The following is a 17,199-nucleotide window of genomic DNA, read 5'->3' as shown; positions in this document are numbered from 1 at the left end:
AAGAATGCCAGGAGTACTGATATCCCTACAGGATTGTCCGACATTCTGCTTCTATCTTGTGAAGCAGTTTTAACATATAAAGCTATATAAACCACTTAAATGGCTGTTAGTAGTACAATAGTGTATGAAAGATTGATGGAGAAAAAAAAAAAAAAAAACCACATTATTTTTAAGAAACAGGAACCACACAAGATATATGAACCAAAATTGTATCTTTCTCTTAACAATATAATCCTTAAAAAATGTATAGCAATACCTGCTGCTGTCTTTGCCGCCTCATCTGGGCAACCTGAGACATCATGATTTGACGATCCAGTAACTCCATTCTCTGCTGCCTCTGGATGTCAACTGTTGCTCCCATTCCCACTCGAACTTCATTTGTTGGTTCCGCAGATGAGAAGACTGGTTCAAGAGTCCAAGAAAATAACTTTGCTACCCATCTGGGTACACAAAGAATTCGATGAACTTTTAATATACTGCTATTGTAGCAAATCCCAGAAATCTAAAATCAAAAATGAAATGTTAAAAAAACCCTCAAAACTAAAAACTTTAATACACCAAATTTACTTTGTATTTGTCTGCAGGTAACAGTTGGTCCTTCTGTTTTTTAAAGTCCTTTTTACTGTATTTACCCAGAGTTCTCAGTCAAGAATCAGAGAACAAACAGGGGATTTCTTCACCTTCAACTTCCCCCTTCAGAATATTAGTTTTTTAAATCCATCTAGTGCATTGCCTGTGACCCATAAAGTTGCTTGGGGTTTTTTTCAGAATTTGAAAGTTTCAGAATTTGAGCCCAAACCAAGTGACCCTTTCTCAAACCGCTTAAAATTCAAATAAAAGTTTCATTTCTAGTAATGGAATTGGTCAGGGTATGCTGCATGCTGACCTGAGAAGATTAAGGCTGCTTTTGAGGACACTGAAACACTATAAACACTCCTTCAAAGAAACCCAACCCCCTTAAGGCTTTTGTTCCCAGCACCCAAGTCTTTCCTTCTAGTAAAAATAAAAGCAAATCAGTGGATTTGAAGTTAAACCTAAGAGTACACACAGACTTGTTCCAAAGAAAGCCCGACTACCTTCAAGGAGAAAAAAAAAAAAAAGGTTTAAAATCCAATTCATTAAAAACTGTGATATTGAAAAAGCCAATTTTTGTGAGGCTCTTCTTCCACCTATAAGAAAAATATCCATTCTCTGTTTCATGCTTGCCTTGGGGCTTGATTTCACTTCAGATTCAGCAGGAGGAAGAGAAATCCATGTGCCCCATGAATGATCTACAGTCATCACTCAGCCATTAATCTGAAGCCCTAGCACTTGAGCCCATAGTGGTTTATGCCACATTTCTGTATTTGTGACAAGTTATTGTCTGTTATGCCACAAGAATTATGCTGCGACAGCAGAGTGAAATGAACAGGAAGAGATATGAACCTCAAAAAATCTGTAAACATACCCCAAAAATGCAATTTTGCTAGAAGCAATGTAGAAACTCCCCACCCAGAGTATATATTTACTTGGGGCTATTTATTGTACCTCACTGACAGACATTTGTATAAACATACTAAATGCACTGCTTCATATATAAAGGGAGACAGTATAGGAAAATGCAACATTCTTTGGGAGGGAGGATATTTTTCAGATTATTTACAAGGTTATCATTAATCATCCAATATGATGATGAGACTTTTAGCAAAAACACATTCTGGCTTTGGAAACACTGATTTTTATTTTATTCTACTTACATCCAACCCTGAGAGCAGTCATAAAATGAAACCCTCAAACACAGGCTGCCATTCTAAAGTGAGAAATAACAGTTTTAAACTACCCTTAAACCCTTCAATCTTTTGTGTTATGAGAAAGGAGATAAATGTGATGGGATAAGAGAAGGCCATAATCACATCAGAAGGAAGGTTGCCTATAACATATAGGCAAAGGAAAGTCCTAACTGGATTCCAGGAATGATAGGGAGCTGGAACAGAAGCTTCTTCATGACCTCAGAAATTCTTTCCTCAGCTCTAGTGAAACTGTTCCAGATGGCTGTAAGCTCATGACTGAAACTCTTGCACATCAACTGGAAACTAAGATAAACTATAATCACCGAAGAATAAGAGGAGGAAAATTCATATCACTTCCGCAATTCATCTGCTTTTGGTATTCAGTACTTGAGGTATCTAGCTCGCAAGAAGGTCCCTCAGAAGCTAACCACTCGGTCCTGAGAGGGCTATGTAGATAGGCTCCTCACTCAAGAAAACCTAGATTGTACAATAACCAGAAAGGTAATTTTTTGGGAGCAAGAATTACTGAACCAGGTTGCAAATATTACATATACACTTAATCTGATTATTTCTTAGACACAAAATGCACGAGCAGCACCAGAACCTACAAATTATCTTCCTTCCTTCCACCTGGTTAGTTGGAGGTAGTATTGTTAGGCTATGGAGCCAGGCCCCATTTTTGGTTCCAGAGATTCTGCATTCCTGATTGTACAGGTGTAACTAGGCAGGGAAAGAACTCCCACTCAGAATACTTTGTCTAACATCATACCAGCATTCCCTCACTTCTTTCAAATGTCCCTCCCAAACCCTCTGCTCTTATCACCTCTGTTAAGGTCCAAAGTTTTCAAGGCAACCTAAATCTTGAAAAAGTTCAAAAAGTCACAAGACAAAAACAAAGCAAGCGGTGATAGGAAAATCTACATCTCCCTGAATGTATGACAAATCTTGACACGTGTCTGAACATATTAACCACAAACAGAATCACTCTTTTATCAACTCAAGATAGAAAATACAGCAAAGAGATAGCGGCAGCATGTTTTTAGTGTCAGTACTTTGGAACTTGTTTGTCTCAGAAGGGAAGGTGTACTGCAAGCTGCATCAGTAAAAGTGTCCTCGTATTTTTCTGAGTAGAGATGGATAGTCACAGAACCATTCAGGTTAGAAAAGACCTTTAGGATCATCAAGCCCAACCATTAACCCAGCACTGTCAAGACCACCACTAAACCATGTCCTTAAGTGCTTCAATTACACTACTTTTAAACACCTTCAGGGATGGTGACTCAGTCTCTTTCTGCCCTGGACAGCCTGCTCCAGTGCTTGGCAAACCCTTTGGGGAATAATTTTTTCCTAATATTAAATCTAAACCTCCCGTGGCACAACTTAAGGACACTTCCAACTTGTCCTATCTGGAAAAAGAGATTGATCCCTGTCTCATTACAACCTCGTTTTAGATAATTGTAGAGAGTAGCTCATGCCAGAGCACCTAATCAGAAGAAAAGTCTTTATGAGGCTAAAAGTTTATGGGCACTGCTAAAATGGAGAATGGCACTTAGTATCGCATATGAGACTCATATACACAATAGCTCCTACCTGCCTTCACAGATTTACTGAGGTCACTGGAGTAGAATGTCTGGTTTACAACCAATGCACCAGTTGCAGTGGGCTGTCCTCTCTCTCCTTACTGCTCCTCAACAGCAGACTAGTGTCTTTGCCCCTCCTTGTCCTGTCTTAGACAGAAACTCATTGCATAACCCAAACATGTTGACTTCAGTGCTCACAGAGCAGGAAGTGTAGAAGTCTGACAACATAAAGTTCAAAATAAAATCTAAAATGAAAAGCACCTGGTCAATGAACAAGACAAAAGTGTGTGGGACTAGCAGAAGAGAAGTGTATCTTCTACATAGACTTGCCAAGAAACTTACTGGGAACCTGTTCAGAGCAATCATGTGAGACTGCAATTCTTCAGAAGTATAAATGTATGGAAGGAGAGCACCAAGAGTACCCTGGCAATCCACCTTGTTACCTCCACATTTTTCAGAATGTCCTACTCTCCCTCCCTCGATTTACTACTCTAAATATAAAGCAATTAGATGGAAGCATAAGAAACTTTAAAATGCTGTACTCAGTTTAAACAAATTTTCAAGAAGTTTTGCCTAGTGAGGAAGAGATAGCTATTTGCATATTTCCAATAAACCCATAATGGAGACAATTGTAGTTAAAATAGGTCTTGTGATTCAGTCTGGTTTGGTGTCATACTCTCATCTTAATGTCAAGTATTTCCAAAGAACTTCCTCTTTAGCTGGTTCATATGCAGAACTTCATAGATATCATTTAAAACAACACAAGCTTTTAAAGTATAAAGCAACTTTTTACACCATTTTTGTTATTGATATTGAGTTAATTTCTAGTGTTTAAAAAAACCAAATCAAAATTGTTTGTTCAATGAAGATGACCTCATATCCCAAATTCAGCCCTGTGCATCAGACGGAAGGGCTACTTCTCCCAAACAGAGGAGCTTCTACTGTATTTTAGCCTCTAAATAAAGACACCACAGAAGGACATTACGGTTATGTTCACATTGTTAGAATGGAGAATTTTTGGCTGGCACCGTAAGATGCATCTTAGTTGTTTTCTGTTAGTCACACCATCATAACCTACAACCTCATCTGCCGTAACATATGTGGCACAATGCAAGCGGAGAAAATGGGGAGCATAGTGGAAACTGTGTGGCATGCTGCAGAAAAAAGTGTGCTTATATTTTTTTCAGTTTCTTAACACCATGGCTTACCACTGGTCCTTAGCACTGGTCCTTCACTCTAAGTTTCCTAACATACTCCTGCCCCTGTATAAAGCCCAACGTCCCCTCCCCTTCCCTCAAATCCTTCCAAAGCTGTACACTTTTTAGAAAATGGAAGTAGCTGTAGTTTCACTGTTACATTAGGTAAACCAAACATGGAAGCTCTCCAGTATTTTACACAGCAAAGACACATATGCTCCACTACCAGCTGAGACATTTATAATCACTGTACTTGATTAACACTGAAAAAGGAAATAAAACAGAAGAAAAAGTAGGTAGACTGGTGTAGAAAATTATGTTGAAAATTATTTTGCCTAATAGTTAAAACTTGACAACAAATACCCAATTACTTTGTTCTGAAAAATTTAAATATATTCATAAATATGACTACATGTGTATTTTCAAGTTGTGTTACAGCTATAACACAAGAGATTATTTTGTTTGGGTTTCCTTTGCAGAAATAGTTACAAATACTACAAAGAGCCTTTTGCAATAACTGGCCTGAGAGAAAACTAAGATTTTAATGGTTCTAAACTAATTGTCTTCATTTTCATTCCTGGTTGACTGGGCTCATGAATTTCCCAGATACCTTGAAACCTTTTTCTTCAGAGTTCATTGGTCAGGTGCAATCATGATCAGCACTCAAACACTGTGTATACATAAGCATGACTGTACTGCAATTTCAGCACATACAGCTATTCTTAACTTGTACTTGTGACCTAAGGACAGGTTCCCTTGGGTCTCTGCTAGCATTCTGCAGGTGATCATCATCATGTTGTTAACTAAATCTTTTACATAAAAGATCATGATTTGATTAATCTGCCCCAATGCAGACATTTGTAATTTAAAAGCCTACTTATGAGCTGGTTATTTTAAGTTGGTTTCATAGTCAACAGAGTGAAATGGGCACTCTTAATATGTGACTCATCCTAAGGCAGATGTCTCCGAAGTACACACAGCTGAATTACTCTCACGGATTCCCTCTCTGAACAATGGTAACATTGCTGCCAAAAAAAAAGCAATCTCGATAGAAGCAATCTGACTATTAATGATCCAGCTGGTACAGCTGACCAAGTAGACCAGATTTTGGACACAGAAACGCTTCCTCAGATCTGAGAAGATTAGAAGTGAAATACAAACTAATAACTAATATCCATTTTTCTACAGGATCTTAGAAGCAATGGATATAAAAGAGAAAGTATCTTACCACATATTATTACTTTCTCCCATCCTTTCTCACTATTTTCTCCTTGTTTCAGAATTGGAAATATCTGCTTCCTCCCCAGTTACAACATCACTTTCATACTAACATCCCCTGTATACCAGGAAAGTCAACTACATTTTTTCTGAGATGTTTTAGCTGATGCAGGAATAAACACTAGCAGCTTAATCAGTTGTCATGTGTTTATATGTGGTCAATTTGACATGAGCAAGGTGTCTAAACTCACGCTACAAAGAAGGTTAAGTCAATAGTCAGTAGAACATAGAGACACTCATCTCAAATTAAGTCACCCACAGTCACTCAGCTGAATACTGAGCATTGTCCACCTGCAGATATCTCACCTTAGTTTTGGGTAGGATTCAGCACATCTGTCAGTGTACATATGGATATCTGCCCCTGTCCTGAAGTTAGTAGACAGACAGACAATGTTTCTTTCTAATTTTCTAATCTTTGTTATTTTATTGCTTCTGCATTTCTCATTTCAGGCTATGTACTTCACAAGTTATGCATTGCTGAGGCTGCAGCTGGAGTACTGTGTTCAGTTCTGCACTCCCTGGAGTAAGAGACACAGACTTGCTGGAGCAAATCCAGTACAGGGCCATGAAGATGATCAAGGGACTGGAGCATCTTTCACTTGAGGAGGGGCTGAGAGAAGTAGGACTGGTGGGTCTGGAGAGGAGAAGGCTAAGGGGGATTTTATCAAAGTATATAAATGCCTGAAAGGAAACAATGAAGAGGATGGATCCAGGCTCTGCTCAGTGGTGCCCAGTGACAGGACAGGAGGTGATGGGCACAAACTGAACATTGGGAAACACTTTTTCACTGAGAGGATGATTGACAACTAATACAGGTTACCCAGGGAGGTGGTAGTCTCCATCCTTGGAGATACTCCAAAGTCATCTGAACATGGTCCTAGGGCAAGCCACTTGGGGTGAGGTGACCTGCCTGAGCAGGGAGGTTGGACCAGATGTTACCCTCAGGGATTCTGTGAACTGTCTGAGTACTTGGTCTTTGGTGGGTAGTTCTATCAGCAGAGGGGAATCACATCAGTTACACACAAAATAATGTTTTTTATTTAGGAAAGTACTTAAGCACAGGCAAACTTTTTAGTAAGTGAGTAGTCTCACTGATAATAGCAATACTACTGGTACAAATACTGTAACACCAATGTCAAATATTCAGAAATTAACCAGATGTAACATTTAACTATCATTAACCTAAATCACCACTTCTAATCACACAGTTACGAAGAGTTCAAGGAAGATCATACTTTTACTAAAGACCTACATAAGACTAAATGCTCTGAATTGCAGATTCTCTACATTTTCCAATATCTAAATACATAAAGAGCAACTTTTCATACAATCTAAGAAAAGTAAATCACAGTGCAGCACAGAAAGAATGCAGAAGACTGTTGCCTTTGGCTTAGGGAAACTGCCAAGGCAAACAGGGCTTTAGAAACTTTTCAATTTCAGTTTCCTAAGGTTTGAACTGAACTCTACACAAATTCAAGGCAGCTCACGGGAGACTTGGTGTATTTCAAATTTCAAACTTTAGGCAATGCAGGCCATCTTGCAAACAAATGAAAAACTGCACTACATAAGAAGAAAGAGGCTACAAGACTAAAATCACAGAAAAGGCCTGAAATATACCTCTTCCTTATGAAATAGAGCCCTAGCTACATGGTTAGGAAGTCCCGTGGCATGTGATCTGTCTGATAACAACATTAGTGTAATAAGTGGAGGGAACTGCATTTCCCAGCAGGTCACATGTCTTCTGCTGGTCACTAACCTGAGCTTACTTCTCGAAGTAGAGGTGCTCTAGCTATGACTCAGCGAGCCTTGACATGCCTCTCAAATTTCAATCCTACAAGAGTATAGCAAGAAGAGATGCAAGTTGGGAACCCAAGAGATTTTAAAGGGTTAAAAAGAAAGAGAGAGAAAATGTATACATCCAGTGAGATGTGGTTACTATTTTCTCAGGTGTTTTGACTGTTTTAAAGAAAAAAATAGTAGCAAAATCATTTTGGGCCTTCACTAAACTGAGTGACATGCATTACATGGAAGCACTTCTGAAAACAACTGTTGAAAGGATTTCTTGCATCTCTAATATGAAGTTTCCTAATTTTATGACATAAAAAAATCCATAAAGAAACAAATCTGGACTGTGTGTACCAAGTATGGTATATTTCTGGCGAAACAAATCACAAGAAACTAAATTAGTCTCATAAACTATAAGAACATTACAGATTACTGATTATATCAGATTAGTGATGTCTGCTCCTTAAACTCTCTTTGCTACAAATAAGCATCCTGTATTTAAACACCATGTTTTACACAATATACCAGCAACTGACATACAAAAGAGCAATAACTGAGAGGTAGTCCAGTTTCACACAGAGAGTAAAAAAGCTGCCCTTAAGAGTGGATTCCTATGTTAATTCAAAACTATAGATCTAGGAAGACATACCTTATCACAAAGACAGACAAAGTAGACCTTTTGTATTCCAATAACACAGCATGGGCTGTAACCTCCACAACTGAGAGCAATCCACTACACATTTGTACTCAAACTACAAATTGCCTAAATTCCCTATCACCAGGCATATTACACCAATGCCTGCCTGCAGACATAGACTCATATACACATGCAAACACATTTCTGTAATGATGGCATCACTTAAAGCCACTGAAAACAAGAACTCATGGCAGTACAATTCCCAATTGCTCTATACCCTGCCTGGAATTCACAGGAAAGTCTTAACAGCAATAGTATGGATGAACAAAGAGTCTCCAGTGCCACATTTTGCACCTGGAAAGTCAGATTCCATGTAGTCTAAGAGTGTTCATCACGAGTTAAATATAAGTTGTTAGAATTTAGGTAAATCTAAACCACACAGTGAAGAGAAAGTGGAAAGTGACAACAATTCAGAAATTGTGCTGGGACCATCCATTTTAATTTTCCACATGAGGAGAAGTGCAACAAAAACTAAATTACAGGATAGCATCATAACACACTCATAAGAGTGCGTAAGTGATCTTTATCACTAAAAATACAGTGAAATGTCTAACCGGCAGTGAACTAGTGACTAAACATCTCACCTCTCTGACTTGGTGTCCGTACATTTACTCAGCCTTTTTGTACAAATACACAAAAATTTGAATCCACAAAGACATAGAAAAATGTCAAGAATAATAAGAACTATAAAATACAGGTTGTTGGAATGACTTAACATTTATTTGACAATCCATTTATTTCTGTAATTGTACATATATGTATACTATCAAGTAACTACACTTGTAGTGCTAAAAGATACCTTCTCAGTGTTTCATATCCTTCTTCAGATTATTTATTATACTGTGAAATTTTATTTATTTATCAAGTTTTCTCAAAAGATGAGAAATTTTGATTTCTAACAGAGGAGAAAAAGAGACTTTTAATTCATAGGCATGCGGTAGATATGCTATGCAAAAAGAATGGCTAAAATTCAGGACATGAACTTCTTTCCAAATTGTAGCACTTATTACAAAGTGGTAGACTGCAGTTCTCCACTTGCTGTGGAAAAAATCGAGACCGAAAACACATCATCATTGATGATGACTTAATTCATGCTGACTGAAGCAATATGAAAACTTCAGATTATTTTTTTAACCTTCCTTTGACACAGAGAAAGTAATTTAATCCTACGGATTTATACCTAAGTAAAATACTGTCAACCTGCAACTAAAAAAAAAGCTAATTTATAGAAAAGAATATTTAGGAAGTTGCATTATATGGCTGAACAAAACTTTATATTAAAAGGGGATTAAAACAAGAACTGCATAATATATTATGAAAAAAATATTTGAGCTGTTCTGTATAACCAAGTATATACATACAGCTTCTGTCACCAGGAAAACAGGGAGTTAAAATGCCTTTCCATTTCTTTCCTTTCCTTCCCTCTCTAATGAACACCTGTTCAAAAGGAAGGGCTATTAAAAGAGTCAGAAGAGTAACAGGAAGGGTAGTGCGTTTGGAGGAAGTCACAGATCTTTAGGTGGGCACAGAGGCTTGGGCTGATTTCCAGGAGAGATTTCTGGTTTGTTACTTGCACTGCTTTCATCAATATTTATAGTCAGATCAAATTACTGAACAGACTTCACTGTTTATTGCTCTGTCACTCCTGTTGTTAGTTATCCTGTAAACTCACAGCATATTTTATCCTGTGAACTCACAGCAACAGTCAGTGCAAATGGTAAGAGATCAAACTACTGAGCTGCAGCAACAATATGTGAAGTGTCCACATGCATTTCATTCTGAGCTCACTGCGAATTCAAATTAGTAGGTTCTAAACAGTAAGGCATAATTTGAGTTCTTAAGATTCCATCAACTTAATAATTAGCTTCTTTGTAAGTTACTAACTCTCGCTGTTTGAAAAAGGTTACAGTCTTTTGGGCCAAGAAATCAGAGTCTGAGCTCCTAATTTCTAAGTTTGTATAATTTTAAAAGAAGCTTATGAGTATCCAACAATCTGGAAAATTTAGTACAATCTGTTTTAGCACTAAGTGCCTTAGTACTAAGAACAGAATCAGAAAGGAAAAACACAGACCACACCTCCCTTATCTGACTGGTGTGAAGAAAGTGATTTTGCACCCTCACTGCTGTTGTCATAGTGAGAAGCAGCTATACTACAGATCTCCTAGGAGAACAGCAAAGCATGAAAAATCCTCACAGCAAAGTTATTTAAAGCTGCATTTTGGAATAAGGCTTGCTGAAAACAAACAAACAAAAAAAACCAACAACAACAAAAAAAGGGGTAAACATTTTTACCATTTCCTCAATAGTCCCATTTATAGTTGTGGGTCTAAAGCTATATCCATGGCAGGTAAATTAATTCTAGACAGTCAGAGAGCAGTGGCACCCTGCAAATATTACCCAGTAATTTCGTTGTCTGTCAATTTATCACCAGCTAGTCAGTGCTTTACACCTTTGAAAGTTAAAGATGAAAACTTTCTACTTACCAATACAAAAGGTTACTTAGTAATTTATGTTCTTTTTGAGTCCCACTATACTGTGCTGATTGCACACATAACAGAGCGTTTAAAGCAACACATGATTTCTAAAACAGTAAAACTTACCAATCCACTTAAGGCTAAAATCCAGATGTAGGAACCAGAGGTTAAGAGCTAGAAGACAAGAGCAGGGATTAAAACTTTTATTCTACAAAGCTGTTGCTATCTGAATTACTAAGTTGCAATATTAAATATAGGCTATGCATAGTAATGCAAGATGTCAGACATTTACCTCTGCTAAAATTCATTTTAACATTAAAAAAAAGATGTATTCCAAACGTAGCAAAGGGGAAAAAACACAGGATCCAACAATTGTTGTCCTTCTACAGAACAATACATTTTATTTTCATATAGCTTGCTAAGTATAACAGGATGTCAGTTATAGGCTGCACAGAAAAACAAGTCTGAAAGACAGACTGAAGCAACGGAAATGACTCAGCAGCAGCAGGAGAAGAGTTCCAAGGAGGGCAGGCACTGCAAGTGAAGCTCTCAGACATGCAGACACAGAGAGACTAAGCATGAGCATCAAAATAAAAAAAATAAAGTCACATACTTGCTGACATGAAATCACAGAAATAAGCAGGAGTGAATTTAAAAAAAAAAAAAATCCTAAGAAGCCAACAGGGCAGCCCATTGCTTCTAGGAAAGTATGTGACTGATCACCTGGAGAAGTGATCAGTTTATTACCAGCTGGAAAAATGGGCTGAAAATTAAACTGATATTGGTTACTAAAATAGTTCTGCATGATGCTGATTGAATCATGAGAACACCTTCCTCCTAGACTTCTGACTACAGAAAGAGAGATAAGGGCAGAGTTTCCAAATGAGGAGAAGGCAAATGAGACTTCCCTCAGCCTCTGTGTGATGGCAGCGACTGTTCTGTGAGCAGGAGGGAAAGATCCCGCAAAGATATGGGGGTTAGTAATGGCAGTGATCTGTACTGGAGGTGCTGTGTGTATGACAGCAAAAGGCAAAGGACACAATGGAAGAGAGGTCAGACATTATCACGGCTTTCCCAAAGACCAGGATAATGGTGGTATTGATGGGTTCAGAAGAGAAGAAACAAGATTTCCGAAAGATCAAGAGAGTAAGGTGCTGGAGCAGAAACTGAGGGAAACCAAAGGCTAAACAGCAAAGAGGATGAATGGAACATTCATATGGAGCACAAGTCAGTATTCTGAACCTGACCATTCATTCTGAAATACTCTCTACCACACTTCACATAACTGCTTTCCATTCCTAGTGCCAGAGCTACTTTTGACTCCCCAGAATACATAAAAATGAATCTAATTTCTCATAAGTTTGCACATCTACCGTTTCATAATTCAGGTTGTGACACAAGTGTCCATTCATTCCTAGGCTGTTGGGGATTTTTTTATTGTTTTTTGAACAACTACTGCCTTTCTATACCAAGTAACTGTATTTTTCCAGTCATATTTCACAGAATACTACATGATATTGTTGTGCTCTATGTTACACGACTTTAAATTACCTGTCACATGGTAATGCATGATATGCAAATAATGTTAACCTATATAAAAGTGAAATGCAGCCAAAACCTTGATTCTTTACTAACAGTTCCACCATAGAAAAATACTGTATTCTAGAGCTTTGTTTGAGCTCTAAAAGACAAGGGAAAAATAAACAAAATCAAGAACATAAGCAAACTAGAAAGGTGAAAGATACATATGCCTTACATCAGGTTTTGTTTTAATCTCTTTTCACCTAGTTCATTTTGCTGACCAAAAAAACACCAGAAATTGAAGAATTGCCTGCTATTTTTTCCCATGTAAGATAACATAAGGACAGATCACTTGCCCACCACGTTAGCATACCAGTAACACGTTTTTCTGTATTTTAGATAGGATAGTTAGTAACTAAATATATATCAAATCATACATGCAGAAGCAACAAAATTCATAGACAAACATACAGAAATACTAACTACTACATTAGCAACTCTTTAAAAGATGAACAAGCAAGTACACACCATACCTGTAAACCCAGTATGTAGACCAGAGACTTGTTTGTGATAGAAAAGTGGCCTAATACTTGTGTCACCTGCACTCTTGGAATGGAGGAATAAAATGGAACAAACAGTGCAAACACAGGACCCAAGCTGCAAAAAGAAAGATACAGATGGTTGTAAGAATGATACTAGCAACAGTAGTGTCAAATAATCACATTAATTCTAAGTACATAACAATCAAAATGTAATACCACCTTGCAAACAAAGGTCTTCCTTGGGAATCAACAATAAGATCCTTGTGGCATTCAAGGAATGCATTAGCAAATAAGAACACATGACAAAGAGTAGTTTATTTTCAAATGTTTAGGACTGGAGGCAGAAGAGAAGGCAACATATTTAGTCCAACAGCAGACTGCTTCTATAGAACACAGCACACAACAAGAACAGCAGTAATCTCCTGCATCAGAATAAAACCCCTGATTCAAATGGGCAAGCGGTAAGGACTATACCTTTCCCAAAAGGTTAAGGAAACCACTTCACTTATGAACCTAAGGTCTTGCTATTTACCCAGGCTTAAACTGTTAGAGGATTGCCAACAGACTGCAGTATCCCAGATGTGAATATCGACAGTTTGATTTAACTTCTCTTTGCCAGTGACTTCCATGGCCCAACAAATAAAACTTCCTTTGGGGTTCCTCATCTTAATCACAACACAAGATGTTTATTAAGTTTCTAAACCATCATTGGAAGGAGTTTAATATACCTTCAGACTTCAAGCACTTTTTGCAATGACCAGATGCCTTGACTGACCTTGTGAACACTAACTAGTGCACTTCATTCAGACGCTCAGATACAAAACTCATGTTCCTCACCATAAAACACCCAAATGTATGAATACAGGAGATTCTAAGAGAAAAAGACTTCCTGGTATGGAGAAGGGGAAGGAACAAAGGTCACTTCAGGCAGACACAACCTGCTCCACTGGCAGAGTTGTGGTGGTGGGACCTGCAGGCAGCCAGATAAGGGCAGCAGGTAGGCAAAGCCATCATCAAAGTGCACATCTGCCCCAGCTGAATCCTCTGTGCTGTCCTGTGTCCCACTGGTGTGGGATGTTCCATGGGGTAATTTTTCAGTGCTTATCAAAACTTTCAAGAATTGCAGTTTCTGTGGGCCTCTACATGAAAGCGATATTTTTGTACCCAGTGGGAATTCTGCGAACAGCACAAACCAGGACGTAAATAATTAGAAGTGTTCACTCAGAAAGACATTTCCCTTCCAGAGGAAATACTGATAAGAGGAATATATGTGAAATGATGGATTGAATATTAAAACATACATTTCCCGAATAACTGCCAAATGCAACACCTACAGATATGAAAAAAACCCTCAAACATCAATTTTACTTCTTTAATGGGCAGTGGTTTAAGACAATTTCCTATAATTTTGTTTGTTATATTTGAAGTTCAGCTTACTGAAAAGCTTCTGAAGACTTAAATACAGTTTAATTATACATGCATTTTTAGTACCATCCATTTGACACTCAGTCAGATGCACTTGAACGTACACAGAATGCTAGGAACATTTTTCAGGAACTACTGAAAAATGTTCAATTTTGCATATAATCCTTCTTATATAAACAAAACACACCTCTACAAACCCAAACAACACATTCTTGAAATAAATGTAGGGGCTGAAAGGCTATAAGAGAGCCACATGCACAAATAATTCTTCATCAGAAGTTATTCCATTCTAGACAACATTAACTGAATAAAGCAGACTTTACAAGAGAAGAAAACCAAAGAAAATATACCTTTTCTCTTCTTAGAAAAGTAATTTTAAATTATTTCTTTCTACTTTGACCAAACGACCTGAGAGAATACCAAAACTGTGGCATGCTTTTCAGGTTTAATTGCTCCTGTGATAAACAGTGAGTCAGACACAGAGACTTCACATGCAAGAGTGCACTCAATCATGAGATGGGAAAGTACAAACAGGAATTTCCCAAGTTCATTTTAACTGTGAGTTCATTTTAAATACAGATTAGAGCATGTTGACAGGTTCCTTAAATGTTAATATTCACCATTAATGACAACAGAGACCACAATAAGCAACACTCCAGTCCAGGGCAGCGATCTGTGTAATTCAAAGTCCAGTGTCTGACACTGCTCAGTACCCAAGAATCTAGAGGAAACCTAGTGATGGACCTTTCCTCCTAAAACACTAAGTTTGTAGGTACCACAAAGGTATGCCCCTAAAGACATAAGTGCTTGTTTTTTAAACTGAGTTTACATCTAATATAAATAGTTACTACACAAATATCCATTCAGGTATCTTTTTTTTATTTAATGTCAAAACTAGTGCCCTTTAAAGTACTATGTGAAACTCATTTGTACAGGTGAATCCACTGTGTGAAAATTTATTCCAATTAATTTTAAACTTTCACTCTCATATAAACCTTCTTCACATAATTCCATACTTTGAAAATTTCCATTAATATTTTCTGTTGTCTTCAGAATTTTCGATGTATTACATATGTCTTATTTTAGAATCTCTGTATGGGGATGCTGTTTATCCACAGCGGGTCTGCCAGAGATGTCATCCACACAAGAATACTGGAATATGGCTGACAAAGTAAGGCACAACAAAGAGATGGTTACAGAAAACATTGGTTTACTGTCTGGTGAAAAAAGGGACCCAGTGACAAAGGACACGAAGAAAACCAATGCACTGATTAGTTTTGCCTTCAAACCTCGCAAGTCCCTGAGCCTCCTGTGGAATTGAAGCAACACCTGCTGTAAAGAAAGACATTTTGGAGGCTCTTGAGCCCAACTGGTCATAGAAGAGCCAAAAGGTTCAGATAAGATGTACCTCAGGGTTCTGAGGGAGGTGGCCAATGCTACGTCACTGAAATGTCATGGTGATCAGGGAAGGTTCCTGATGGCAGGAAAAAAGGAAATGCCACACCCGTCTTCAAGGACAGCAAGAAGAGGATTCAGGTAGCTACAAGCCTCACCTCTATCCCTGGGAAAGTTACAGAGCAAATCTCCTAGAAGCTGTTGCCAGCCACATGATGAATGAGGAGGCTGCTAGTATCCCATATGGATTTAACAAAAGTGACTCTGGTGCTGTGGATAAGGAAGGCAAAGATGGCAAATGTTGTACACCCTGACCTTAGAGTGGCCTTTGACTTGGCCTCCTCTTGTGCCCTTGAAATAAAACTGGGGAGATACGCACTGTATAAGCAAATTCGAGGGAATCTGGCTGCAGTGCTGGACTCAAAGAGTTCTGACCAGCAATGCAAACTTCAAGTGGCAGCCAGTTACTAGGAGCTTCCATCGGGGATCCGTACTGGGATGAACACAATTCATAGTCTCTATTAAACAACATGGATGATGCAACAGAGTGCACTCCCAGCAAGCTAGTGAATGTCATCAAATTGGAGGGAGTAGTGAATACTTTGGTAAGCAGGACTGCATTCAGATATTTCTTGGTGAGCTGGAGAAATGGGATGACAAGAATCTTATGAGGTTTAACAAAAGTAACTGCAGAGTCTTCCACTTGGGCTGAAACGACCTTGTGAAACAGTATAGACTGATTAGAAAACAGATTTGTAGACAATGAGCTGGAGAATCTTTTGAATATTAATCAGCAGTTTACCCTTGCAGGAAGGGACAACCACATACAGGGCAGCACAGTGTGTTATCATCAGGCCAAGAGAAGGGATTGCACAGCACTTCTGAGCCTGAACCTGAATCCCTGTGTCCACTTTTGGGCTCCATGTTTCAAGGAAGGTATTAATATACTGGAGCAAGTCCAGATGGGGGTAATGACAGTCCACTACTGTATAAGAGGCTGCCTGGAGCTAGAATCTCCATCCTCAGAGACACAGCCTGAACATACAGCCCAAAACAACCTGTTCTTGTTGGACATGCTTTGAAACCAGAGCTGAACTAGATGAGTGCCAGAGGTCCTGTCAAACCTAAGTTACTCTATTATTCTGTGAACAATCAAGCCTTTTTCCTGAAGCTCATAATCACTGGAGGAATTTCTGTTTCAGTATTTCACTAGACAGGTACAAACATCCATCGCTGTAGTGTAAATAAAAGGACTGGTTCTTAACTCCTTGAGTTATGTTGATTAGTTATTTGGTAGCATCTATCAGATTCAACATCTACAAGTGGAATACCCTAAAGGACTACTTCAATTCTCTATTTTTCTTCACTTCTCTCTTTTCATCTTTCCTTTTCCCCTAATCTCTTTCAATCCTCTCTCCTCTACTTTTGCAGAGACCTTCATCCCAGTCCTTTGCTCTTATACTATGAGAATATCAGGAACACCCATTCCAGTGCCATGATGAACTTCTACTAGAAATCTGAAATGTCTGTGTGCAAA

At 38.2% G+C, this 17,199-nt stretch overlaps 1 protein-coding gene across 1 annotated transcript in view; it reads right to left on the bottom strand.

The window, feature by feature from the left end:
- The window catches only part of UBAC2 (UBA domain containing 2), a 91,087-nt gene that overhangs the window by 16,758 nt on the left and 57,130 nt on the right, over positions 1–17,199 (bottom strand). Inside the window, exons 5-7 of the mRNA XM_050332706.1 lie at positions 12,834–12,957; positions 10,906–10,953; positions 257–502 (exon numbers count right to left, since the gene is read on the bottom strand). Coding sequence (XP_050188663.1) covers positions 257–502; positions 10,906–10,953; positions 12,834–12,957 — 418 coding nt within the window. The remainder of the gene's footprint in view (positions 1–256; positions 503–10,905; positions 10,954–12,833; positions 12,958–17,199) is intronic.

This window comes from Myiozetetes cayanensis, unplaced genomic scaffold (assembly GCF_022539395.1).
Source record: "Myiozetetes cayanensis isolate MyiCay16 unplaced genomic scaffold, myiCay2020 scf5-8, whole genome shotgun sequence".
Taxonomy (NCBI): domain Eukaryota; kingdom Metazoa; phylum Chordata; class Aves; order Passeriformes; family Tyrannidae; genus Myiozetetes; species Myiozetetes cayanensis.
Note: the sequence above shows the minus strand (reverse complement) of the source record. Positions and strands in the feature narration are given on the sequence as shown.